General features: G+C 42.3%; 1 protein-coding gene across 1 annotated transcript in view; it reads right to left on the bottom strand.

The window, feature by feature from the left end:
- The window catches only part of col7a1l (collagen type VII alpha 1-like), a gene marked incomplete at both ends in the record, with an annotated part of 222,091 nt that overhangs the window by 40,687 nt on the left and 153,571 nt on the right, over nucleotides 1-27,833 (bottom strand). Inside the window, 15 exons of the mRNA XM_080753927.1 lie at nucleotides 1,060-1,095; nucleotides 1,902-1,973; nucleotides 2,675-2,746; nucleotides 3,794-3,850; nucleotides 4,713-4,748; nucleotides 6,700-6,735; nucleotides 7,180-7,224; nucleotides 8,079-8,138; nucleotides 10,030-10,101; nucleotides 10,221-10,346; nucleotides 11,521-11,580; nucleotides 11,808-11,834; nucleotides 17,378-17,413; nucleotides 18,067-18,327; nucleotides 18,987-19,106. Of these exons, the coding sequence (XP_080610053.1) occupies nucleotides 1,060-1,095; nucleotides 1,902-1,973; nucleotides 2,675-2,746; nucleotides 3,794-3,850; nucleotides 4,713-4,748; nucleotides 6,700-6,735; nucleotides 7,180-7,224; nucleotides 8,079-8,138; nucleotides 10,030-10,101; nucleotides 10,221-10,346; nucleotides 11,521-11,580; nucleotides 11,808-11,834; nucleotides 17,378-17,413; nucleotides 18,067-18,327; nucleotides 18,987-19,106 (1,116 nt within the window). The remainder of the gene's footprint in view (nucleotides 1-1,059; nucleotides 1,096-1,901; nucleotides 1,974-2,674; nucleotides 2,747-3,793; nucleotides 3,851-4,712; nucleotides 4,749-6,699; nucleotides 6,736-7,179; nucleotides 7,225-8,078; nucleotides 8,139-10,029; nucleotides 10,102-10,220; nucleotides 10,347-11,520; nucleotides 11,581-11,807; nucleotides 11,835-17,377; nucleotides 17,414-18,066; nucleotides 18,328-18,986; nucleotides 19,107-27,833) is intronic.

Raw genomic sequence — 27,833 nt, 5'->3', positions numbered from 1 at the left:
GTGCAATAAATGCGATGCAACACTTCATATTTTGGGCGAACGTGAACTGACGTTCTGTGTTTCCGCTTGGTGAACTGACGTCCATGAGCGGCACTCGTCGGCTCGTTCGGTCCGCGGTCTTCTGTCCTCGCGTCTTTCTTTTCTTTCACATTTCACATTATGCTCCAAATAACACCCGCAGCTGCAGAAGACCTCGCGAAAGTTGATATGTGAGCGGACTGAGGCGCTCACAACGCGTCGCATCCACAAGACAACGTGAGCTTGTAGATCAGCTATTTTAACCAACGCTTAAAGCCTTAAACATACAGATGGGCGCGACGTTTAGAAACCTGACTTCACAATAGCCCCTTTTCCACTGCAGCTACCACACCACACCACACCACATAAATATATCAACATTTTCCATTACACAAAAGTAGCCCTATTGGTAAGAAACAAATTGACCCTTAACTGTGATATAATACAATATAAATTTGTATTACAACAACTATACCTAAATTATTATTTATTTGAACGCCCATTAGGCTTATGTAAACAACTACTGTTAAATGGTCTCAATCGTTCATGTTTTATTTCTATAGGACATACAGAAGCGTCAGTGTCAGAAAATATGAAAAAATATATATATTGGAACCGTTAAGAGAACCGTTAGGAACCGGAATCGTTAAGAGGGAATCGCTAAGGACTCGGAATCGTTAAAATCCTAACGAGTCCTAACCCTAATCGTCAGTCGACACTCACATGCACACACACGAAGCTTCCGAGACTCTTCAAAATTGCAGCAGCAACAGCTAGAAATGTTAGAAACCTTGCTTGGCTTCCCATGTGTTAATCATCTGGGGACCCCCCAAAATAATTGGGGGGTCGTGTGTGATGACGTCATCAAACGATAAAGTCGACTTCAACTCAACTTTTTACTGAGTCGAGTCGACTTGCAAAAATCACAAGTCGTTAATGTCCTAGTGTGTGTGTGTGTGTGTGTGTGTGTGTGTGTGTGTGTGTGTGTGTGTGTGTGTGTGTGTGTGTGCGCGCGCGCGCGCGCACGCAATAGAATCCTACCTGTATTCCGTTGATCCCAGGCTCTCCTGTACCTCCCTGTTAAGAAATCATTTCATACATCAGCAAACAACGAATATATGAATGAATACTTTTTCTCACTTCTTTTCAAGTTCAAGAAGATTTGGTCAGGGGATATCTTAAGAAATAGTGTCATTCCTTGGGGCCTTTACCCCAAGGAATGCTTTTCGTGCAAAACAAATGCTTGCAATGGATTCAGAATCATTAAAACCTCTAGTTTGACCCCACACATGCTACTTAAAGCTATTTATTTTGGTGTGTTTTGTCCTGCAGTTAATTTAATAGGACTCCAACTTTCATCAGCTGTAACAGATTCTCCTAGGGAAACTGAATTTCAGTCTTTGTGAGATGTGTTACTTGACACCTAAACACATTGGTGAAGAAATATTTTGGTAAGGAATTTATTCCAGGAATTTATAAGATATCCCCTGACTAATTGATGTGAGGCAGTTTTATTTGTATAGCAAATTTAAAGAACACTACATCAATTATACAATGACGCTAGGATACATAAAAGAAAATAAGTAAAAATGAGATTGTAGTTCAGCTATGTTTTGGTGGCTGTAGATGGAAAAATAACTCATCAACTACAATGCAAATCAGGTCTGTTTTACTAAGCATAGTGAAGGCATATGAATTTGATATTGATGTTCCAAATATCAAATATTATCACATTATTCTGCAGCACCCCTGGACTGGCATCACGGCACCCTAGGGTGCCACAACACCCTCTTTGGGATCTACTGTAGACCAACAGTAACATTTCCTGAAATCAATTTAACGTTAGATTTATTAAATACAGATGGATGCTTTATGATTCAGACCTTCTGGCCTACTGGTCCTCTCTTTCCAAAGGGTCCCACCGCACCCTTAGTGCCTGCATCCCCCTTCAGACCCTGAGGGGGGAGACAGGGAGTAAAGCATCATTCATCACGATAACCATAATCATAATAATCACCTGGATAATCACAGAAATCTGATACTGCATGTTACTTTGTTTTTCAGCGGTCAATTGACTCTGTTACAATTTTCAATCTACAATTTTAGCCTTGCGTAGCCAGAGAATAGCGACCTTAAGCAACGCTACGGCAACGGCAGATGACAACGGTAACCGGAAATGATGCGCGCTCGATAGATAAACCTGCCGTCGCCGCAGCCGTCTCTACAACGCCAGAAGGTCCCTTCCCACGTATAGCGCCTATTCCGTCTGCTGCGTGTACGCGTCGCCATGGGAACCAAAGTGTTCAGTGAAAGGGGTGGGAACCCGTCGCCGCCGAGGCTTTGCTTAACCATTTTGATCGCTACTGCGATTACGTCATAGCAGCCGTAGTCCGCCTGGCATTGCCGTCCTGAAAATCATCTAGCTTAAAGTCGCTAATATCACACTGCTGCTGGACCAGAGCTAGTGCAGAGGGAGGGAGGATGGATGGACGGAAGGACAAACCGACGGACGGACGCAGACTTTTCAATTCAGTGATGGGAATCACGTGGCTTTCAGGCATCAGTGTGTCGCGTCGAATCGCACAGCACTTGTGCAGGTGTTTAATGCTCCAAAAATATATATATATTTTTTCAGATGTTTGGAACTGGTTTGTACCTTGACTCCAGGAGGTCCGTCTTCTCCCTTCTCTCCCTTGTCACCGTCAAACCCCGGGGGGCCCAGAAGACCCTGAAACAATAAGACCAACGTCACACCTTGAAAATAACTCGTAAGTTCTTCACAGACTGCCCTAAATGGCCCTGAAACCCCCTTGAGTTCTGAGTAGCGCTCAAACATTTTCATTGCAAATGTCTAACCTAATGATGATGTCAGCGGTAGGCAGGTTTCTGACGTGTCAACAGCATAAGAGACATCCTTTATCAATTACAAGCCCCATGAAGTCTTAATGGATATTATTTTTAGTTTTTATATGGCATTCCTGGGATGACAGGATGGGTCATCGTCAGTTCACCATATTCACACTGCAGAGATTTTGCCATTAAGTTAATTAAGTTAATGCCATGCCAACCCGCAAATATGATGTGAGATCAAAATGGCCGCTGTGTGAATATAAGACTCTGTCGGCCTTGTTTTCGCCCATGCCTTCCTTACCTTTTATCCATAAACTCTTTACCTTTTTTCACTAGTTATTATTATATATATTTTTTTAATTGTTAAAATAGGGTAGTTAAACCCCCGGGACTATTTTAGAATGTTCTTCGAAATAATAATAAAAGTTTACAGATAAGTGGTAAGGAAGGCATGGATGGAAAATGTAGCTATTTGAGTCTCCTACGGGAGACCCGGACGGTCATCAAAGTATTGGTTCAAGAATGTGACAAAACTATCTCCAAGAATTCAATGATTCACGGGGTGTGTATTGCGACCCCCAAAATAGCCATATGAACTGGGGACCCCCCACCCTGCACAAGCACTTGGAGTTGTAAAGAGTTGGCATTACACTTAGTTTGACTTGATCTATTCCATTGTGAAAATAGCCGATCTACGTTGTGAGGCGTTGTGAGCATGTAGATCTGCTATTTTCACAATTTCTGCCTCTAATATTTGACCATTTGGACAATGTTTGACCAGAGGTACCAAAAAGGTCTTTAAAGTCCTTAAATTGTCACCCTGTATTAACCTATACAGTATGTTGGTCTGTTTACTGTTGAGTGAGAAAACAACGTTAACATTTAGCTTCTGGGGACCCCTCCTTTAAACTTGGAGGACACGTACCGCTTCCCCCTTGGTCCCCTTGTACCCTCGGGGTCCTTGGATCTGGAGAACGCTCCCCTGTGGAATCAAAACCATGTCTTCAACGTTAAAGAATCATTTTCAAATGCATGCAGTCTGGAGAACGGATCATTATCTTATTATATAACTGAGGTACTACTACTTGATCATCCTACAGCGTCACACAAAAGCGACACCCTTCGAGCTTGTAGATCTGCTACTTGTGCTATTTTTTATTCGATTTTTGAATCCTTAAAAGTGACAGTTTTTGACATAATGAGGCTTCCACCCAACAGAGACAATATAACGGAAGACGTTAAAAGGATCCCTGGCTAATATGACAAATATGTCTTAATACATTATAATTGTCCTCTATAGCTACAATGTAACATTAAAAACACCTTAAATATTGTATTTCTTCTAGAAATACAATATACTTCTTTCACTCAACAGGGTAAATGCCTGTTGCAAGTTGATGATGTCATAAAACCATGTGTGATCTATCCCTATGGAATTTATGGCATGCATGTGAAAAATAAAAACAAACTTGATACTTCCTATGGTTAATATGAGCATCAAATCAATATTTAAAATGTGTTTTGTTTTTGTTTTTTTGCACATGCATGCCATAAATTCCATAGGGATAGACCACACGTGGTTTTATGTCATTATCAACTTGCGACAGTCATTTCCCCTATTGAGTGAAAGATTAGCCATTTCTAGAAGAAATACAATAATTAAGGTGTTTTTAACTTTACATTGTAGTTATAGAGGACAATTATAATGTATTAGGCATATTTGTCGTATTAGCCAGAGATCCTTTTAAAAAGGAGATTGTAAGGGCATTAAACAGGTACAAAATATACTAATCATTCAACTTTCACCAGCGTGGCAAAAACAGAGCCACATATATCGTACGTACCCGCTCTCCTCTCAAGCCGGGTACCCCGCGATCCCCCTGGAAAGACAGAAAGAGGCCTTTTGTTTCTGATCTGAAATTAGATCAACAAGTAAAACTCTCTAAGGTGGACAGAGCTTCTAAATACTGCGTAGAAGGGTCAGAGGGAGGTAAGGAGAGGCTTTTTTTTTTTTCATTTACCAGTTTCGAGTAGCAGCCGCCTCTAAGTGGCTTTTTTTGTGTGCCAAATCTGGGTTGATGGTAAATATTTACAGATTTCTCATCTACAGCTGAAAAATTCAAAGGGCCTGTTTTGTCATGGCCCAATCTGGCACACCAGCTGAGACTTGAGTGACAGGTAACCTTATGTTCCCTCAATGTTAACCACTATACCTAACCCTAACCCAAACCCTAACCTCAGTGAGGGAACATAGGGCTGAGGGAGCTTGAGCATGACCCCGCAACCTTGGACACGCCCAAATATTGATAAGAAGCTGCTTCTACTGCTGTAGCTCTAGTTTGGTTTTATTTTTAGCTTGAGTACTTGGCTTTAATGATTAATGCCAAGCCAGTGGAAGCAGAGGTCATCAATATGTATATGCACAGACAAATGTTGGCTTTGTCTACCTTCAAACCTTTGTCTACCTTATTTCAGATTTTATTTTGTATTTTATTTTTTGACACACCATTATAATGTTCTTATTTCAATCATAATACCCAACTACTGCATGTCAAGTCTTCAGGTTTTATTTTATTTTCAAGGACCCCAATAACATCTCCCACTGCTTCTCCCCAAAAAAACAGTGTTCATTGTTTGGGTCCTGGGGAGACAATCATAATGTCTCTTTCGGGTCTCAAGATAAAAGGTTTGGGAAATCCTGACTTCCAGACAAGCTCACATGTCAACACTGCAGCCTCCATAAACAAACATTTAAAGGACAACCTTTTTACAACAAGGGTTCGGTGATAGTCTGGACTTTGAAGAAATCCAGAGCAGGCGGGCACCAGGCACCAGGCCCACCGGCCGGCCCCGAGTACCCACTACTGGCCTGGGGCCCGTGCCCCAAGCTCCGCGGGGACCTGGTGATACTCTGGACTTTGAAGAAAACGCGAGCAGGTGGGCACCAGGCACCAGATTGTCATTAGAGAAACGATGAGTGTAAATGTTTTCATTTACTGCTTTGCTTTCTGTCGTTTTAGCCATATTATCGATTTTGATTTCAGTGGGTGGGGGCATGTGGCTAAATATGTATTTTTAGACACAATAAGCTGGCGATTTCTTTATTACTATTTACAGTAACACTACTAGCCCTTTATTACTATTTACAGTAACACTACTAGTCCTTTATTACTATTTACAGTAATACTACTAGCCCTTTATTACTATTTACAGTAACACTACTAGCCCTTTATTACTATTTACAGTAATACTACTAGCCCTTTATTACTATTTACAGTAACACTACTAGCCCTTTATTACTATTTACAGTAATACTACTAGCCCTTTATTACTATTTACAGTAACACTACTAGCCCTTTATTTCTATTTACAGTAATACTACTAGCCCTTTATTACTATTTACAGTAACACTACTAGCCCTTTATTACTATTTACAGTAACACTACTAGCCCTTTATTTCTATTTACAGTAATACTACTAGCCCTTTATTACTATTTACAGTAACACTACTAGCCCTTTATTACTATTTACAGTAACACTACTAGCCCTTTATTTCTATTTACAGTAATACTACTAGCCCCCAAGTCACATCTGCCCATGAAAGATCGTGGTGAAATCAAAATCGTAAAAAAAAGGCTAAAAGGATAGAAAGCAGGAAATGAAAACATTTCAACACTCATCTTATCCTTTCTTTTCTCCAATTGCAATCTAAAATATGAACCCTTGTTGTCCTTTAAGTCCCCAGTGTTCATTTTACTCTGAGAGTTCAATGTTAATACATTTTACTGTGCACAGATATTGAGAGATATTAATGAGAGATTGTCCGCTCACCTTTTCTCCTTTGCCGCCTAGTAAGCCTTTTGGACCCTGTGTTGATACAATTCAAGCATTTAGCGGACACTCCTGATCAAGAGCGATTTACAGTAAGCAAAGTCAGAGGCGTCAATTGGGTATGGCAAGCTATGGCCATTGCCATACCTTGGCTGCAGGGGAAATAATAAAATGTACTTTTCATTGTGTCTGTTGCTAAGGTATGGCAACATGACTGGTGTCTTGCGCGCGTGCAAAACACCAGTCATGTTGCCATACCTTTGCTTTTGCTGAACTGACGCCACTGACCCACAGGTTGAGAACCACTGGTCTTGAATGAATTTCAAACTTTGCACAAGACGGCAATGTCTTCAAGGCTAGGGCAAAGTGCTAGGGGCTGAAGTGGAGTCTGAGGAGGTGAGTCTTCAGGTTACTGTAAGACAAAATGGTCTCAGAAAAGAATCTTTAAACGTGTTTGTATGTCAAAGGGAAGTCACTCACTAGGGGACCGCTGGGGCCTTTAACTCCGGGAGTGCCGTTTTCACCCTGTATGAAACACATCATACACATGACTTGCATTTTAAACATATTTTTTTAGAAAATAGCTGATCTACAAGCTCACAACGCGTCACGCTGCTACACATTGTGAGCTTGTAGATCTGCTATTTTCAGCATAAGTCGGGCATTATGACACCATCAAGTGCCGAGAAAATAGTCGTCATAATCAACTGTACATTAACTCATTTTGCGCCGATCCCGAGAATACTCGTGAAAAATACTCGAAAAGAACATGGTGCCGATCCCGAGTATACTCGTGAAAAGTAATATATTACTGTAACGGCGGGTATCCTACCGAGTACAATGGCGGAAGGTCCGGAGTCCATCTCCGTCGCTGATTTATCCTCATCACGGCTCCACGGGCACAAAATAGTAATCCCATAACATTGAGGTGGACGGGGGATCTCATCTTTAATGTCCATTATCTCAAAACTACACTTTAGAAGCGAAGATGGAGGCAGATGCTCGCTTATAAAGCACATGTTGGAAAGCACCGATCCGATCCACCATGGCACCACGTAAACATGATCGCTTCCTGTGAATGATGCGATGACGTCAGACCGGAAGTGTTTACGCTATGGACTTCTGGCCTTCAAAATAAGACAACGGTAGTGAATGGGGCCGGGGGGAGGCGCGCTGGACATTTTAACCCGTTAATGTCAGGAGCACTAAATGGGTTAAGTCGACTAAGATCACATGATATTTAGTCGACTAAAACTAGACTAACACTAAAACATTTTGGATAGCTAAAATATGACTAAAACTAAATACACGTTTTATTCAAAAGACTATGACTAAAACAAAATCCAAATTTGCTGTCAAAAGCAACAGTGCCAACTCACCCTCCTACCCGAGTTGCCCGGTATGCCCCTGGCACCTGGTGCCCCTCGAACACTGTCCCCCTGGGGAGGGTTAGATGAAATAAATACCATTAAAACGTTTCTGTTTTTACTATTTTCAAATTACGTCAAAAAGCACTTGAATGATTATGTTGAGTAGCATAACCTATTTTTTTTATCTCTCTCTCTTGGATCAAAACATATGGAGAGCCCATTGCTGCCACGATTGAATACAATTAACGGATTGTGTTTTTTTATTGATTATTTTGTCCTTTTTTATTTGATGAAAACTGTTATTCTCTTTTTATTGTGGCACAATCAGTCCTCCGTGAAAATTAAACCGGTATTGGTAACCATAGTAAAAGGTGTATTAATGCTGATAATGCTGGTCAGTTTTTATGAATTAAAACGTTTTTTTAATGAGATAAAACAGAGCATCAAATATATCATTTTACCTTTTCTCCTTTCACTCCAGGCGTACCATCAGCACCCTTTGAACAAAACAACACTCCTGTCAAACCTCTCACACATGTCACACATCAATGCTGATCATTTGCACAGCAGCCATAATTATGAAGAAACTGGGCCTCTTCCTTACTTCCTGGACTTAGGTCCAGTTCTACTGATAATTAACCCGAAGACATGCAGATGAGCTTGTAGATCTGCTATTTTTGAAAAAAACAAAAAAAAACATGAACATTCGTGCAAATCTTTGAATATAGATGAAATACATAAAGCAAGCATTTTTAACTCAAATCTTTGCTTCTGGCCAGGGGTCCCTGGAACAAAATATTTTGAGATGGGGGTCCATGGTCAAATACATATAATTCAAGCGGTCCTTGACCTTAAAAACTTTGGTCACCACAGATAAAGAAATATAATGTTTTTCGGAAAACCATTAGGATTTAGAAGACATTTTTAGGTATTTTTCACATCTTAATGGGTGCAAGACTGTTCCATTTAGTGTAGCACAGTCGTTCTCTATTTTATTTTATTTTATTTTTTCATTTCAGAGATGTATCGATACTACGGTATTCTTTCCTTCCCGATACCGACCGATCATATTGACAATAGAGGGTATGCACGTCCACTGGGACCCGCCCCCCTAATCTAGACTGAGTGGCAAAACATTGAGCAGCTTGGAGCAGTGGAGTTTGGAAGTGCTCGTTGCAAATCACCAACAGCCCTGCATACCACCTGTTTCTAATTTGCACATAATGCAGGAGGCAGCAGGATGTTGTGTTGTAGAAAACGAGTGCTTCCAAACTCTGACACTTAGAAAAATAAAAGCCTGCACATAATGTCTTGACAGAAAGTTGCTCATAGCATGCCTATGGTGGATTTTTATGAAACAAAAACTTTGCAGATAGAAAGAGGATAATTCAAGCTTTCAGTACAGCCGCAATGTTGGTGAGTTAACTTTGTTTAATACAATCAGATAGGACATTTCTGTTTGGATGTATGGGCTGTCAATAGCAGAAATTAGTTTTTTGCCACTCAGTAGGCGTGTTCCCACATAACTTCCAGCAACAGTGATGTCACGCGCATACCCTCTATTTCATCAACAAAAAGAGACTAGACGAAAATATTAGGGAGGGACTAGTTTAGAAGAGATCCAGTAGAACTAAAAGACAAGTCATTTTATGTTTGGTTGCGCTCGAGTGTTACGCTCTGAAAATAGCCAATCTACAAGCTCACAACTAACGCGTTGTGAGCTTGTAGATCGTCTTGCTTAGACCGGCTATACGACACCATCAAGGCCAGACAAAATAACATTTTGTCGACAAAAACAACTATCAATGTAGTCGACTAAAACGAGACTAAAACAAAAACATTTCAGACGACAGTACAGAGACGACTAGTTTACTAATGTGGAAAACTATAAGGAACATACACTTTTTCCCTGCGTTTCCACATTTCCAAAGGGACGTTTGACAACCCTAGGTTGCATTACCTGTTCTCCTGGGGGTCCTCGCCCTCCGGGGGTCCCTGGCGTTCCGTTCTTCCCCCGTTTACCCCGGTCCCCCTGCACGAGAAAAGTTACTTTTTGTGTTACTTTGATTTACCTTCATTTAACTAACGAGTAGCATGTGTGGAGTGTTCTGCAACGCTTTTAGATAATATTATAGACGGTATTATTATTACCTCTCTGCCGAGTGCTCCGGGTTCACCAGCCTGGCCCTGGGACCCCGGAGTCCCTGGACTTCCTGGGTTGCCACGGATACCCTGGATACCTTGAGCACCCGAGGGCCCCTGCTCCCCCGGCTCCCCCTGAGGGAAAGGAGGGATTTCAAACCATCTACTTTTAAGATTTTATTTTTTTGGGGGGCTTTTTATGCCTTTATTTGATAGGACAGTAGACTGACAGGAAATGTGGAGAGAGATGGGGAATGACATGTGGCAAAGGTCGTCAGGATCGGGAATCGAACCGGCGACGCCAGCAGGCATCATAGCCTAGTATGTGTGGTACGCGCCTTGACCACCAGGCCAGCGGGCGCCCCCACACCATCTACTTTTAAATGCAGTTTACTTCTTTTCAATTCAATTATAAAACTAAATCCATTACAATGTTTTGTAAAAGGCCTTCTGTGTGGAGTTCGCATGTTCTCCCCACCTATCCTAGGCTAAGTACCCTCACAAAATCCTGGTCTTTATACTGCCTCCACCTGGCCAGCCAGAGCACCTGATGATGGGGAAAGGAACTTTATGGAATAACGTGTTCCTTCCACGTGCCACGTCAAACCGGGGAAGCTCCAGCCTTTCAGGTGATAAGAAGCGGCCTGTTCACTCCTCATGCACTGAAGGAAGCATGAGCGCTGGCTCAGTTTGGGGCTCTCACCAGGTTGGCAGAGGGAGAGCAGCGACCAGGATTACATTAGATAATTGACACCGGGTGAAAAAGGGGTTACAAAATCGTGGGATAAAGATTTTGAAAACTGAAAAAAATAATTGTTGATGGAAAACATTACGAAAGTTACTATGATCACACAAAGATGAGCGTTATGAGATTATGTAGATTATGTAGATTTGAACTATTCCAAAATATTTGTAAAAATAGTAAAAAATAAAAAAAAGGCAAAGAAGTTTAGAGAGAAGGGGTACTAGTTAAAATAGGGCCCACTGTATGTGATGATTTGAGTCGCTCTGGATTATAGAGCGTCTGATAAAATGTCTACATTGTAAAGAGGAATTAAAGGAATAGGTCACCCCCAAAATGACTTTTTTTCTATTGATTACTAATGCCATGGAGACTTGAGTTCAATAATATATATATTTTTTTGTATTTGTAGGACAAAAAATCCTATAAAGACAAAAATTTGGATATAGTAAATTTAAGCCAATTGATTCTGAAATATTATTGAACTCAAGTCTCCATGGCATGAGTAATCAATAGAAAAAAAGTCATTTTGGGGGTGAACTACTCCTTTAAGGACAGATATTTCACCTTTTGACCTGGAGGACCAGCCTGCCCTACCGGACCCCTGTGACCGATGCCTGGCTCCCCCTGTACACACACACACACACACACGCACGCACGCACGCACGCACGCACGCACGCACGCTCGCGCGCGCACGCGCACACGCACACGCACACGCACACGCACACACACACACACAGAGGCGTATTAACTTATACTCACACAGTGTCAGAGACATGGAAGAAGTGGTGAAGTAAAGTGAGACGTGTGAGAGAGGTGATGAGTTGTGAAAGAGAATATTCATGTTGTTTACCTTGTGTCCTTTTTCACCGATTTCACCCTGACAAGAATGGGAAAAGAAGAAAGAATGTAAACAACCTAGACAGTTACACCAAACCATAATCAATCAATCAACGCCATTTGAACCCTCATCCATCCGGGCTATGGGACCGCAACCACGACTACAGATCGCATAGCCTGAGAGGACAGTATTAAAAAAAAAAAAAAAAAAATTAGTGGAAAAGTGAACAACACATGGCTTCAAGCCAATGGCTCAATGTGCAACAGTTCAGATCAATTGGCTCAACCCTTTGAGGGAGAAAATTGGAGGCCTATTTCGGACCGTTTCTTTCATTTTATAGTTACCTTCAACACATACTAACAAACCCCTTGCTTTTCGAGGGGTTGACACAAAAGGCTTTTCCTTTACTTCCAAATTGGCTCACTCAAACACACTTGCCCGTCGAGCAACCTGAAAGCAAACTCCACTTTGCCCAAACATTGAATTTACTTGCCACGGGTTGTTAGTGTCAACCTCACGAGGTTTCCACCAGAGAGAGGCGATAACAGTGTTCCTTTTACTCTGACAGTCTCAAGATCCAGGTGTGTATAATTTACTGTATCTACACACAGGTGCGTCACACCAAATTCTGGGCCCTGGGTACAAGGATTCACTGCGGGCCCCCCATGGATGTTCTTCATAGGGGGAGGGGGTTTAACCCATTTAGACTGGGAATGCATATTACGACAATTTCAAACAATTTCAAACATTTTTGAAAAATCTTTAACATTTGTCTCAAAAACCTATGTTTCTATGTCAAACCTTTTCTTGTGAAAGATCCCCAAAATTATATGAATTTGGCCACGGACCCCCATCTCAAAATATTTAGTTCCAGGGACCCCCCAGAAGCAAAATTTGAATTACAAATGTTCGTTTAAAAAGTTCATATATTCAAAGATTTGCACACATCTTCACTGCTTTTCAAAAATAGCAGATCTACAAGCTCGCAGCGTGGCACTCGGTGCCGCGCTGTGAGCTTGTATATCTGCTATTTTTCAATTGTTAAAATATAAAATAATTAAGGCCCCTCCACCTTGGGCCCTAGTAACTCAGTCCCACTTTTCCCCCCTTGTGACGCCCCTGTCTGCACGGTTGGGGGAAGGATGAATAATTTACAGTAAATCCACATTAATAAGTACAGAAAGCAGAGCTCTCTCCAAGGACATCAAAGAGTCTATCTGACATCTAGCTGAAGATCAGATCTTCTGACGTCTACAGTAGCTGGAGACGCTCTGGAGAACAGATCTTCTAACTGACGGCTAGCTGAGATCAGGTCTATCATCTGATGCCTGGAGACTCTGAAAGGTGATACACCATGCATTTAAAAAGTATTTATGTAATATTGTTTATGTCCCAAAAACGTTTTTCAAAAGGTTTGAGGCTAAATTACTCCTGAATAGAGAGCCTCTCTCATTTGTGAATGGCTCTCAGAGCATTTCAGCTGCAGTACCACCTTTGGCCTGAACTGCGCCACCCCCCCCCCCCCCCCCCCCAAACCTTTTGAAAAAAAAAAAGAACATTTTTTGAAAAAAAATAATCTTTGAAAAAAAACATTTTTTAGATTTTTTTCTGATTTTTTTGTTGTTGATGATGACGTCACAATCGGCAGATGACGTCACAATCGGCAGCAAATCTGGATAGCCTGTTTTGAGAACCCGTGGGATACTTTTAACCTTCTCCTTCTCAAAACCAGAGAAAGACACAACGGTCAGAAATGGGACTTTGTGAGGATAGAAGGTGCTAGTGGGACCCCAAAAAAAGGTTTTAAAATAGGAAAAGTGAAATTTCATGGTGTATCACCTTGAAGATCAGATCTTCACCAGGTTTCACATCAATGGCTGACGCAGCAGGAGGAGGAGGTTTTGTTTATGCTTCTAGGGGCCAGTGGCTCTCAACACCCAAGGTGGAGGAGATATAATAAGTTGTTGCCCTGAAACCAACCGGTAATTACTTGCGCCAGCCAGCGAAGCGCGGCACAAATACTGCATTCAGTTTCATGTCACAGGCTCTGTGTCATATATATATTAAGGCTGGGACTTTAACTGATTAATTGCGATTAAAAAAAATTACGCATTTCAAACGCACTTATTTTTTGCACCACAGAACCTTCAGTTTCGGGCTTACTGATCATAGCGATGCACCAACCAAGAAGAGACAACAAACGCAAAGGGAGAAGTAGCCGATCAGAGCGCTTTGCTTGGCCCAGGGGATGTGAAATGTAGATTAAAACAAATTTAAACTCACTCGTTGATTCACTCGTACAACAAAATGTGTTTTACTTGGAAAATAATGCTTCTCAGGTCAAATATCGATGTGCGATTAAAATGCGATTAATTGTGATTAATTAATCACAGAGCCTGTAATTAATTAGATTAAAATTTGTAATCGCATCCCAGCCCTAAGTCCGTTGCTCCCCACTGGCAGAGGGAGAGCAGCACCCAGGATTACATTATTAGATAATTGGCACTGGGTGAAAAATTCTTGAAAATAAAATAAAAAAAAGAGTCGCGGACCGTGCTGCGGCCCCGCCCCCAGATCAAATGGATGAAATCATTGAGCAGGCATCATACTTGCTTGATTACTTTTAGGCGGAGCAAATACATATTAGTTGTTATGATGATGATCAGCTTGGCTCTTTTTTTCCCCTCCTTTTTCCTCTCTCATTTTTTGGTGCCCTTTGGCAGCGTGATGCCCGACGCACAGAGTGTTGTGCGTGTCATGGTAGCGGCGGCACTGTCCCTGTGACATAAATGACCAAGGAAGCGCAGCTGGCAGGCCGGCACAGGTTAGAATGACCAACTGACCCGTGATAACAAGGGTGAGACTGAGTTACTAGGGCCAAAGGTGGAAAGGAGACTTCATTATTTTATACTTTAGCTATTGAAAAATAGCAGATATACAAGCTCACAGCGCGGCGGCACAGAGTGCCGCGCTGCGTGCTTGTAGATCTGCTATTTTTTGAAGTCATTAAAATGTGTGCAAATCTTTGAATTCATGGGTTGCATTTGTAGTCCTACACCAGCCATGTTGAGGACCAACACAGGTGTTCTGATTGGCATAGAACATTAGTTCTATGCCAATCAGACAAATTGAAACACCTGTGTTGGTCCTCAACATGGCTGTTTAGAACTACAAATGCAACCCATGAATAGATGAATTTTTTTAAGCAAACATTTGTAACTCGAATTTTGCTTCTGGGGGGTCCCTGGAACTAAATATTTTGAGATGGGGGTCCATGGCCAAATACACATTTTAGAAAGCAGCACTCGGTGCCGCACTGTGAGCTTGTAGATGTGCTATTTTTTCAATAGTTAAAGCACAAAATAATGCATTCCCAGTCTAAATGGGTTAAACCCCCTCCCCCTATGAAGAACATTCATGGGGGGGCCCACAGTGAATCCTTGTACCCGGGGCCCAGGGTTTGGTGCGACACCCCTGGCTGGGAGGCCGGCACAGCTTAGGACCAACTGACCCGTGACGATTTAACACTTGAAAAACGGAATCTCTGTATTGTGGTCATCGCACCCAGCCCTAACTCCCACCTGATGTCGTGCGGGAGTCCCGACTGCTCCAGGCGGTACTCGACAACTGCTAGCTTGCATAACGTCTTGAGACTAGGACTCAAGTCCAAGATGTCTACGGGGTCGTCGTGTCCACTAGAACTAAAGCGAGTGAAGTTGGTGTAATTGGAAACGTATCGGACAAAGACGATGCGTTCTCCCACCTTGCAACAGCACTTCATTTGAGGGGACCTCGAACGCAGGCCTTTCCCCTTGGGCTGAACCTGCTTCCAGGAGACGGTCTCTGGATTGAACTTCCACAGATCAGTGAAGACCCCCCACTGTTCATTCGCGTCCGCCGACCGATCATTTGAGCACCGGCCAAACCCACCAAATATGTACAGTTCTCCATCGTAAGCAAAGGCTGAATGACCACAGCGTTCTCTTGGAAGAAGCCCTGCAGAAGGTGCGCTCAACCAGCAGTTGGTCTGCATGTCAAACACTCTGATGTCGTTGCAGTAGTTCGTCTCTTCATACGATCTACTGTCTCTAAAGCCACCAAATACGAACATCTTTGTCCCGATGATGGTGGCCGAGTGACCTGCTGAAGCAAGTCCCGTAGTGCCTCTGGTGTTAATTAAAGTCCAGACCATTGTGGCGGTGTCCAACTTGTACAAGTCACTCATGAATCCAGTCTTGTTGTATCCTCCATAGACAAACATGATCTTCTCCAAAACGCAGGCTGAGTGCTTCTCCCTCCCCTCTGGAACTGTCCCAGAAAACCTGGGCCTGAACCATGTGTGGGTGTCAACACCAAATGCATAAAGCACGTTGCAGTAATAATCCGAATCATGACGTCCCCCCCAGAGGTAAGTTATATTTCCGATCAGCACAACCGTGTGGCCTTTACGACAGGAGGGAACCACTGGGTTCAATTGTCTTCCAATTGTCTCTGTGGACACCGTCATCCAGCGCAAAGTCACTGTGTTGAAGACTTTCACCTCAATCTGAAAGTGCCATCCAAATGAGTACACCTTTTCACGGACTGCTACAACAACGCTTTCAGCTATGTGCGTTGCTCCTTCCAGATGCTCTACCCATCGCAACATTCTACGCAAAGGCAAAGCAAGCCAACTATTTTCCTCGGCAAAAGGACTGAGATATGTCGCATGATCACCACTTATACTGTATGGTGGTACAGGAACAAACGTCACCATGAAGCTTGGCCAATCAGCGAAGCCGATGTTTTAGGATGTCTGTTGAGCTTCCTAAAATGGCAAATTGATCTCGCGTCTTTCACCGGTCATAGAATTATTGGCTTAGTAGTAATGCGACAAAAACTACGAAATCTCCATAAATTCAAGGCTTCGTGGGGTATATAAAAGGTTTTTTGGGACGAACCACTCCTTTGATGTTTGATTAGTAGGACAGGTGATGTGTGAAGCCTTCACTGCGTGCGGTCACTGACAAGCCAACTCTCTAAATAAATACATTCAAATGAAAACTAAAATGCTGTGTTGAAAGTAACTCCAACCCGAACACCTAAAGCTAACATCTAAATGTCTAATGCTAACTAGAAATACTGTTCCTACGAAACAGTGTGGGCTCGCATGGAACACCATTTATGGGCATAAAGATATACCGAACGGGTACTCCAACATGGAGCACCATATATGGGCATAAAGATCTGCCCAACGGGCACTCCAACATTAACTTCTGGGTTTGGCCTAGCTCAGACCTACTCTAGATTGGATACTTTTTAGTACCACGTTTAGTACCACCTTCACACCACTCTACCCAGGTCCTTGTAGTGGAAAACCTGTCACAAGTGGGCGGTGTGGTGTGGAGTGGTGTGGTGTTGGGCCAGTGGAAAAGGGGCTAATGTGATGTCACAACAGGTCAGCAGATATAGACAATGAGGCATTACCGGTACTTACTCATTCACTCACGGATATACGGACAAGATGTGGAGGTTTTCATAGTTAACTGCGGCCTACGGTCGCAATTCATTCATTTAACACAGGGTTTTGACTGTCGTCTCACCTTTGGTCCAGGAAGTCCGTCCTCACCCGGGCCTCCCTAAAAACAAACATGGACATGTCAGTCATCTCATGATTATCACAGATAACAAAATCTTTTTCTATTATTTCGTGGAAAGACAGAACCGGTATATATATCGTCACTGTCGGGCAGAAACCTCGTATCTCCAAGTTTCAAATTTGTATGTTTTTTCGCAAGGTAAAGCCCTGCTTCATCATACAAGGCCGTCGCACAAAAGTAAAGACAACAGCAGATCTACAAGCACACAGTGCTTGTAGATCGGCTGTTTTCACTAGTTTAGTTAATTTTTTTAGATGATATAAAAAACGAATGGTTTTGGACATACAAGGTTTTCACCCGACAATGACGATATATATATATATTTATAGTTTTTTATTGGTTTGTGGCTGACCACCATCTAAGATAACGTAAAACAACGTAATTAAGACATAGTGTCGTACCTTCAGATAATAGTACTCGGGGGGATATGGAACCCCGGGCCCTTCGTCATCTTCGTCGTCGTCACCACCATAACCCCGCCCACCCTCCTCCCTCGCTCTCTCCATCTCCGCCCGGTGTCTCTCTCTCCTCTCCCACTCCTCTCCCTCCTCCTCCTCCTCCTCTCCGGACTCTCCTCCCCCTAGCTCCTCTCCCCCTCCTCTCCCCACCTCCTCCTCTCTCTCCCTCTCCGCCTGCCTCTCCCTCTCCATCAGCTGCTCCATCCGCTCCCTCTCCAGCTCCATCCGCTCCCTCTCCATCTCCTGCCTCTCAGTCTCTCTCTCCGCCCCCAGTCCCTCCTCCTCTTCCTCCTCCCATTCTCCTCCTCTCTCTGCATCCATGTCGTCCTCCTCTGTCCCCCACCCGTCTCCATCTCCGCTCCTCTCCTCCCCTTCTCCGTCTCCGTCCTCCGGGTGAGGGTCGGCGCCGTGTCCGCCGTCCCTTCCTCTGCCCTCCTTGAACAAACAAATGAATGAATGAAATGTTTATTTTGATACTCCTTGTTCAGTGAGACCCTACAAGAATCCTTTTTCTTTTAGGCAGTTCGAAAAGGTATGGACGCGGTGTAGGCAGAAGCTTGAAGATTATTGACGCCTAACTCTTTAGTATTTAGCCTACTGCTCTTTTCCAGAAAGTTTCCTGCAAAAGATTTTTTTCGTTCAAATCATTACGGAGAATGGAACGTATTTTTTGCAGAAACTCGCAAATGTCAAGAAACCACTCCACTCGTAGAATCCACCTTTATAGCTAGATTTAACGTCAAAGTCATGACAATAGCAAAAATAACTGATCTACAAGATCAATATTCTGCAAATCCCCTGAAAATCTATTGTCTTGCCAATGGCAGGACTTATGAAGCTTTGAAATGGCACATACTGTATGTATCCTTGTTAGATACAGTAGTTTACATTTTTACAAGAAAGAAGAATGTAGAGAACCTACAAACATAACAAACAAACAAAACAAAAAAAAAATATGTTCACATTAACAAATGAACAAATCCATAAAACATCCCATTTGGTATTTGTCCAGTATAGCCTGCATCTTCACACTACTAAAATAAATACACATACTTTCCATACCAGCTTAAGTCTAGTTCCCCTCTCAGACCTACCATCTCTATCTCCTTCTCCTCTTTCGTTTCCCGTTCTTCCTCCTCCTCCACCTTCGCCTCGTTCTGTTCCCGCGCACCGTCTCTCCCGATGGAGGCGCCAGGGTCGGAGTTCGCTCGGTGCTACAAGGAACAGGAGGACACGTTTTTTGTTAGTGCGAAGCGCTCTATTGACCTCTTTGACTTATTTTTAATTTAGTGAGGATCAATACTTATGATCCCATGCATAAGTGATATTTGTATATTTTGTTGCCGATACTTTCACACTTTAACTCAAGTGAAATATGAATACAGAACCTTTACTTGTACCTGAGTACGTTTATATTGTGGTATCTCTATGGTATACTAGTAAGACACCTGAGGGTGACATGCGACCTCAGAGTGACATGCGACCTAAAGGGCGAGGTTGCGCCAATTCTTGACCATCTGGCCAACCACAGCGTTTCTCTGACGATTCTAGTTGTTGTCATTCTGGGGGGAGTTTGTTCATATTTTTGTGAGGGTATCAACCCTAGGAGACACGGGGAGAACATGCAAACTCCACACATAAAGGCCCCATCGCCCACACCCTAGTTGGGGTTGGCGATAGGGCCTTTCTGTGTGGAGTTTGCCTAAACATGGAGATGTGGTACAGAATGACTCATATATGGGCATAAAAAGTATGTCATGTGACATCACTTCCTGTACAGACAGTCAGACAGACAGACAGACAGACAGACAGACAGCAATTGACTCCGGCCTAACAATGGCTACTGTCTATGACGGTAGTCGGGGCCGGATCTAGGCATAGGCAAGGGGGGGCAATGCCCCCCTAAATGCCCTGTCTGCCCCACCAAACATGATGGCATGCAAAAATCAAAAATCGGCCGGTATGATATCAAACCGGCCGCATCGGTTACCGGACGGTCACTGACATAAATTCCGATGCACAGCATGATGCTCTGGACTAATTTAAACATCAGCAAATAGCAGCCAGTCTACTTAGTGGCAGCCTACAACAGAATACAGATGATGCTGATTACCTTTGCAATGTAAGGATATATTCCATAATCCTGTGTCAATGTAGTCTCAAAGAAGAAAAAAAAAAAAAAAAAAGCATCGCAAGGCTTTCCTGCCTCCAGTCCAGACGGTCCATGCAGAAGGAGTTTACTTTCACTTTCATTTAACAGAAAGCAACAGCATTGCAAAAGCTGTTGCAAGCGACAGAAAAAGCCATCCTATAAATGTCCCTTTATTTTAGCCAGTTTCAAAGGAAAACCACCTCCCGTTTCTCTGTTGTTGGAAAAAAAAAAGTCAGTTCACTTTGCGTGGTGTCATGTGTGTCTGTCCACACGCTGGATTAATTAATGCATGTCCAGGTGAAGCCTGTTAAAGGTCGTTATAGTATCCTCCGATAGTTTCAGAAAGTACATTAAGCAACAGAAATGTATTATGTAACATTTTAAGTCCCTTACAGAGGTTTTACAACCCAAAACAACAGGAACAGCCAGGGTCATGAGGTAATATTTTGCCCTTAAATATTTGAAAGGAAGGAATAGACTAGAGTCAGACTACTTTGACACAAGGTAAATTTCTCACATTGAAGACAATGAATGCAACCTTATTTATTTTAGCTTTTAAGACAATCGTTTTGCTTGTTAAAAAATATTTATTCAATAATAATATTATTAATATTTGAAATAAATGATCTCAATATGTATAGCCTACTAATAATTTTAAAATAAAGGTTTTGCCTTAATCATGCAGCTCTAACAGTGACACAGACAGAATCAATGGCACAGCAATTACAATATATTACAGTAGTATGTATTTTTAACTTTAGGCCTTACAGTGAATGATCAGCTGGCATCAATATTATATCCATATCATATTAGACTGGATATTGTCTGTGATTTTGGATATTGTCTACTTTTGTGATTGATTTGGTGTGTTCTTCTAGCTTATTGGTACTCAAATTGAAGTATGTCTTGTAGGCCTACTTGGCCTGAAAAAAGGGTATTGGAGCAACCCTATTTTCTAGTTCATAGCTAAAGAAATCGGTATCGGAAAATCGGTTTTTGGCAGGTCAGACCTTCATAAAACCGGTGGATCGGTACCGGCCAAGAATCAGTCCATCTCTACTAGAATATATAGAGACAGAGAGAGATAGGTGTAAGACCTGTTGTTTGTAATGCGTGTTATAGGTATAAGTGTGCCAAAATGCTTTGTTTTTTATGCATTTCGGGTGTTTTAGGGGGTTTGATCCCCCATTTTTTTCCGCCCACGCCTCACGGCGTGGGCTGGAGGTGGCCCCCCTATCATTTCTTGCTGCCCCACCTACTACTAAAGGCTAGATCCGGCCCTGACGGTAGTCCCATATGACATGATGGACTGGACTATCTCCATATATAGTGTTCTCCACATCTCCATGTTTAGGCCAAACAGGTTTGCCTCATTTCTCCATGTATAGGTCCAAATGCCCAACGTTGAGCTTGACAACGAAACGTTCTTAACACAGCCGCCCCCATATTTACTTTAGAAAATATGTTAAATTCTAAGAACGTTTCGAGTACCGGTTTGATACAAGAGCGAATAAGCGCTACACTTCTGGAATCCTGTGCATCAACTTAAAGTCGGATCCAGGCCTAACTAGAAGCAGTGCTCTTCCGAGCACAGGTCTCCACCAGGCCGTGTGTCCTAGTGGTGCTACTGTATAATAGGCCAATGTAAAAAGGGTGGCATATGTTCTTCACCATAGATCTTTCATGGAAATCGGACGCTGCATGCATGATTTGAAGCATTGTGTTCCAAAAATTTGTTTTGCTAAAGTCTACCTGCTGGTGGCGCTATAACAGGCCAATGTGAAAAAGGTAGCATTTGTTCCTTGACCTAGTGGGAATTTCTGTGGCAAATTTCACAGTAATCGCAAGCTGCGTTGATGATTTGAAGCATTTTGTTCAAAAACGGAGCAATCCTGCAAACTTTGGAAGCTAATATTAGCCAATCAGGATGGAATATGAAATATCAGACGGATCGGACTTGATCACATGACTATAGAGATACTGTGTACCGATTTGCGTGATTTTTGCATAAAATCTCAAGGAGTAATATCCAAAAATGTGTTTTACATAAGTCGGCCCAAAGGTGGTGCTATAAAAGGCTGATGTGAAAAATGCAGGGCAAAGGTTTATCCTTAGCCTCTAGGGAGTGCACCCACAAAGTTTGAAACTGATCGGTGGAGTTTCTGTGGCAAATTTCACAGTAATCGCAAGCTGCATTGATGATTTGAAGCATTTTGTTCAAAAACGGAGCAATCCTGCAAACTTTGGAAGCTAATATTAGCCAATCAGGATGGAATATGAAATATCAGACGGATCGGACTTGATCACATGACTATAGAGATACTGTGTACCGATTTGCGTGATTTTTGCATAAAATCTCAAGTAGTAATATCCAAAAATGTGTTTTACATAAGTCGGCCCAAAGGTGGCGGTATAAAAGGCTGATGTGAAAAATGCAGGGCAAAGGTTTAGCCTCTAGGGAGTGCGCCACACAAAGTTTGAAACTGATCGGTGGAGTTATAGGTAAAACCACAAATCGGCCTGTTATAGTGCCACCATGAGGCTGATTTAAAAAAAAATAAGTGGCATTTCTTCCTCGGCCTAGTGGGAATGTGTGTGCGCGATTTCATGATAATTGCACTTTGCGTTTGGGATTTGAGTCATTTTGTTCAAAACGGCTCAATCCTACAAAGATCAAAGGTCATGTCTCACCTACTAGACATTCGGATCAATACTTATAATCAATACTTCTTTCAAAAGTCTTTCATCACAGACTTACATTCCAGCTGTTGAGGCCACCGACTCCAGGATGCAATGACTACGGAAGGAACAAAATGCATTATTGTCTTATTTGATATACAGTAGTACGGTAATATTTGTAATATTCTTCTTATCTGGTGTAATAAAATAAAGATATACAACTCAATGCATTGTTTGTTTATATGGAAAAAAACAGACCAAGTACAACAGTACATTTCTGAGACCTTCACGGGGAGAGTTATTGCACTTTGCGATCTCAAAATCGGTCAAAATGACCTGTTAGTCACCTGTGTGTTAAACAAGAATAGAGTTTTAAATAATAATAACACAAATAATAATAGCTCAGATGTAAGTACCCAAAGTCACTTTATATTTAAAAAAGGAAGGAATAAACTTCAATAAGGAAAAAGGAAAACAATAAAAAACACAAGTATTGATTCAAATTGAAAAATCTTCAAGTAGACTAGTCGTTTTTTCAATCTTAGGAGGCAGCGTGAATATTTATTCAGAAACAACGTCAAGCAGGGACGTGCAGAGAATGTTAGAGAGGCAGGGGCTGAAATTTCTAAAAGGACCTTTTGGTGGAAATATTGAAAATAGCTGACCTCCAAGCTCACAACGCGTCGCGACTCGCGACGCGTGGAGGTTGGAGATCGGCTATTTTTGGTGCTTGATACCACACTGGACTAAGCATAATCAAGTCAATACTGGAGAGTGAAGATGTAGCGTAACGGCATGGATTTCTACACAGAGAGGGCAATTCTTTCAACATAAGATGCTGAATTTAAGTTTAGGAGAGTTTGGACAAGGCAATTCTCTTGAGGTATGGCATGGAAAGAGGGGGCATTTGAATTTCTTTCACCATAAAAACTGCATTCTTGGTCTGGAGAGAGGGCACTTTTTACAGACGTATAAAAGGGCAGGGGCTCAAGCCCCCTTTGATGTCTATGTGTGCACGTGCCTGACGTCATGGGCGTAGAATCTGACTCATTTGGCAGAGTGACATCGACCAGGGTGATGATGTTGTCAGAAGGGGAGTTCCATCCTGAAACCTACAGATCACTTTAAACCACTCTGGAGCCACCGTCACTGCTATTGATGCGTCATTATTGGAGTGTTTTTGAATAGGGCTTGACAATGATTTTCTTTTTTTTCTTCTTCACATGCCGTTATATTGCACATGACAAATAAACAGATTCCAAATAATAAATGAAAAACTCAAGTCAAGGTGTCCCTCTTAAAATGAAGAGACGGGAGAAGAAATAAAAGGAAAACGTCATACTTTTCGTGGGTCTTTGTGTTGACGTCTGCCTCCCGGTACTCCTGGCATGTGAGCCTGCAAAGAGTGGGCAAATGTAGCAAATAGCAAATATTAACCCCTTTGGAACGCACATGGAAAGCATCTGTATCGTGGCAGTGGCTCAAGGGTAGAGAAACCTTAATTAGAATACAGAAGGGTTCCCAGTTCGATCCCGGGCTCCCCCAGAGTTAGTGTGGAAGAGTCCTTGAGCAAGTCTCTGAACCCCTAGTTGCTCCTGGTGAGCAGGTTGTCGCCTTGCATGGTTTCCTCAGCTATTGGTGTATGAATGTGTGTGTGAATGGGTTGAATGTAATGCAAAATCTCTGTAAAGCGCCTCGGATAAAGGCACTATATATACTAATCGTGCACTTACCATGTGATCAGGCCAGGGGGCGCTCTTCTTTATCCTCCTCCTGACATGAAATGGATCCACCTGTGTCAACGTTTTTTTTAACATGATCATCAATACAAGCTTAACTGTGGTTTGATCATCAATACAATGGGCCGTTGGTAGGGCGTTCCACATTTTTCATGGCTTAGCAGGAGCGAGGGAGGGACGTGCTGGGCCTCTGATTCAGCCCGGGAAAAAGAGTTGTAGAGGCCCTCATTGCGCGCTATAGAGAGAGATCTCGCTCTATAGCGCTGCTGCTGCTACTCAAAGATTTGCCATTTCAGATCATGACAAGTGACAAGCCAGTGGGCCAGTTATATGAGTTCTAGTTCGTCATTGTCGGGTGGAAACCTTGTCCAAAACCATTTTAAAAATGATTTAAACTAGTGAAAACGGCCGATCTACAAGCACACAACGCGGTGCGAGGCGTTGTGTGCTTGTAGATCTGCTGTTTTCACTACTTTTGTGCGACAGCCTTGTATGATGAAGCAGGGCTTTGCTTTGCGAAAAAAAATTACAAATTTGAAACTTGGAGATACAAGGTTTTCTGCCCGACAGTGACGATTTACTTTGTTGGCCGCCCAGCCCCCAAAATGGAATGCCGACATTTTATTTTTATTTTTTTCCTAATGGCCGGCCTGGACCGGCCGGGAATGAACCGGCCGTTCGGGAGTTGTCCCGCTTTTCCCAATGGCCAGCACGTCCCTGATAGCAGGAGAATGGATTTATCCCCTCGTTTGAGCCTAATCTGGGTTAAAGGAACATAAGGCTTCGACTGATCTGCTTCCATCTGCGCCTGTGCATAATGTTGTGATCTACAAGCTCACGATGCGTCGCATTGTGAGCTTGTAGATCGGCTATTTTCAGCATACAACCATGTGTAGACCATCAAGGCACCGCCAAAATACATTTGTGTCGATAAAATGAACTGTACATTTAGTCGACTAAAATAGTATGATACTTCGACGACTAAAACTAGACTAAGAATATGTCAGATGACTAAATATATATACAGTATATATATATATACACATTACTATTTTTCGTAACCCATTTTCACCCAGTGCCATATGTAATCCTGGGCTCTGCTCTCCCTCTGCCGCACCTGGTGAGACAACGGACTGACCTCGTGCTCCCTTCTATGTATGAGGAGTCCAAGTTGCTTCTTTTCACCTGACAGGGGGGCGTTTCCCCGGTTGGACGTAGCGCGTGGAAGGAACACGTTATTCAAACCAGTTCCTTTCCCCTCCATCAGGCGCCCCGGGCTGGCCAGGGAGAGGCAGTATAGAGACCAGGATTACTGCATGTTTTTGTGAGGGTATCTACCCTAGGAGATGCGGGGAGAACATGCAAACTCCACACAAAAATATGACTCAAACCAAATGGAATCTTATTCAAAGGTCTTTGACTAAATTTGCTGTAAAGATTAACAATGCGCCTCACTGGGCCAGGGGCGTCAATTGGGTATGGCAGGGGTATGCAGCTGCCATACCCTGGGTCCAGGGGGGAAAATAAAAGTTACTTTTAAATATAAATCCATGAATGTCTCTTTGTCTATCTGTGCTGGTTATTATGTTGTTAAATTACAGTAAAATAACTACAAATGCAACATTTAACAAAATGGTCACTTTAACAAGGTGTTATAACTATAATCTCCACAAAATGGTATATTCCCAGGTTCCGCAGGTCAGCTGCACAGGTGCAATGCATTATTGTTAATTGTGGCACGTTTACTAACATGCCAAGTTTAGCTGCACATGAACAACCGTTCCAGGCTGTCATGTCCACCCTAAGAAACTGTAGAAACCTGTGTAAAAAACTGACAAAACTTTCTTTTTTTTTCCAGACATTGTGAAAATAGCCGATCTACATGCTCACAACGCCTCGCAGCGCGAGGCGTTGTAAGCATGTAGATCTGCTATTTTCACAATAGAACCAAGTTATACAAAATGTAATGCCTCTTTTCCATGAGGACTCCCAACTTTGCCATACCCTAGCTTTTGCTGAACTGACGCCACTGCACTGGGCCCATGCTAGGTTTGCCATCTACGGCTCCGAGGACTGAATGATCAATCACGAGCGTCAGTGTAGTAGAGGACCAATTATATGAAGCTAGGCTGGAGCTGGGTGAAGTGGTGCTTTAAAATAAACAGTGAAGAGTACTTTGTCTACCTCTCGGGTGGAAACCTCATTCGTCCAAAAACTGTTCAACAAATTCTGGGCCCTGGGTGCAAGGATTCACTCACATTTCGTGCTTTAACTATTGAACAATAGCACTCGGTGCCGCACTGTGAGCTTGTATATCTGCTATTTTTGAAAAATTGTGAACGTATGTACTTTTATGTGATTTGAATATTTCAAATCCTTCTAAGGTTTTTTTTTTTTTTTAAACCTATGTTTCTATGTCAGTCGGTGGTTCATCTGAAGGACCCCCAAAATTATATGCATTTGACCACGGACCCCCATCTCAAAATATCTAGTTCCAGGGACCCCCAAGAAGCAAAATTTGAGTTACAAATGTTCGCTTAAAAAAATACATATATTGAAAGATTTGCACAAGTTTTAACGACTTTTCAAAAATAGCAGATCTACAAGCTCGCAGTGCGGCACTCAGTCCCCCCCCCCCCTGTAACTCAGTCCCACTTTCCCCCCCCTTGTGACGCCCCTGTGTACAAGCTCTGTAGTCTGTACAAACACAAATGTGTCACTGTGGATATGCTACCTTTGACTCGTCGAGTAGGGAAATTAAATTAATTCACGCAAAAAAAGTTTTAAAATGCACGTAAGAAGTTTCTGCACGACAGCAACGAAATACTACGCTTGTAGTTTGACTTATTTTGACCCTCTCTCTCTCAACAAACATTATGCGTTTTCAACAAGTGTCATGACGTGTGGTGAAGTGAAGTGATTTGTCATTCTTGTTGTAGGCCAACTCTTGTCCACAAAGCATTATAAAATGCTTTTTTAGGTTAACGTTTAACCTAAAGTGTTGCTAGGCTTATGAGTGACGTGTTGTGTCTACTTTATGAGACAGTTTAGGGCTGCAACTACTAGTTATCTTCTTAAGAATTGTTTTATTGATTACCATTTAGATTAATCGAACAACAAATACTTTGTTCATATAAACGGATCAACTTGAAACAATTCAAATATATATTTTTTAAAGTAATCAACTGAATTGATTAGCCTGATTAACCACTTAGGCTAAGTAAATAGCCAAAATGACAAAATGACAAAATAAACAATCACTACACAGAACTTATCGACAGAAAGTAGCTCATAACATTTCTACGGTGGATTTTTATGAAACGAACAGTAGTTATAGTTAATATACTTACAGTATAAGAATAAAGGACAGC

This window comes from Nannobrachium achirus, assembly GCF_963921795.1.
Source record: "Nannobrachium achirus genome assembly, chromosome: 23".
Taxonomy (NCBI): Eukaryota; Metazoa; Chordata; class Actinopteri; order Myctophiformes; family Myctophidae; genus Nannobrachium; species Nannobrachium achirus.
This window is presented reverse-complemented; position numbering and strand designations above follow the sequence as displayed.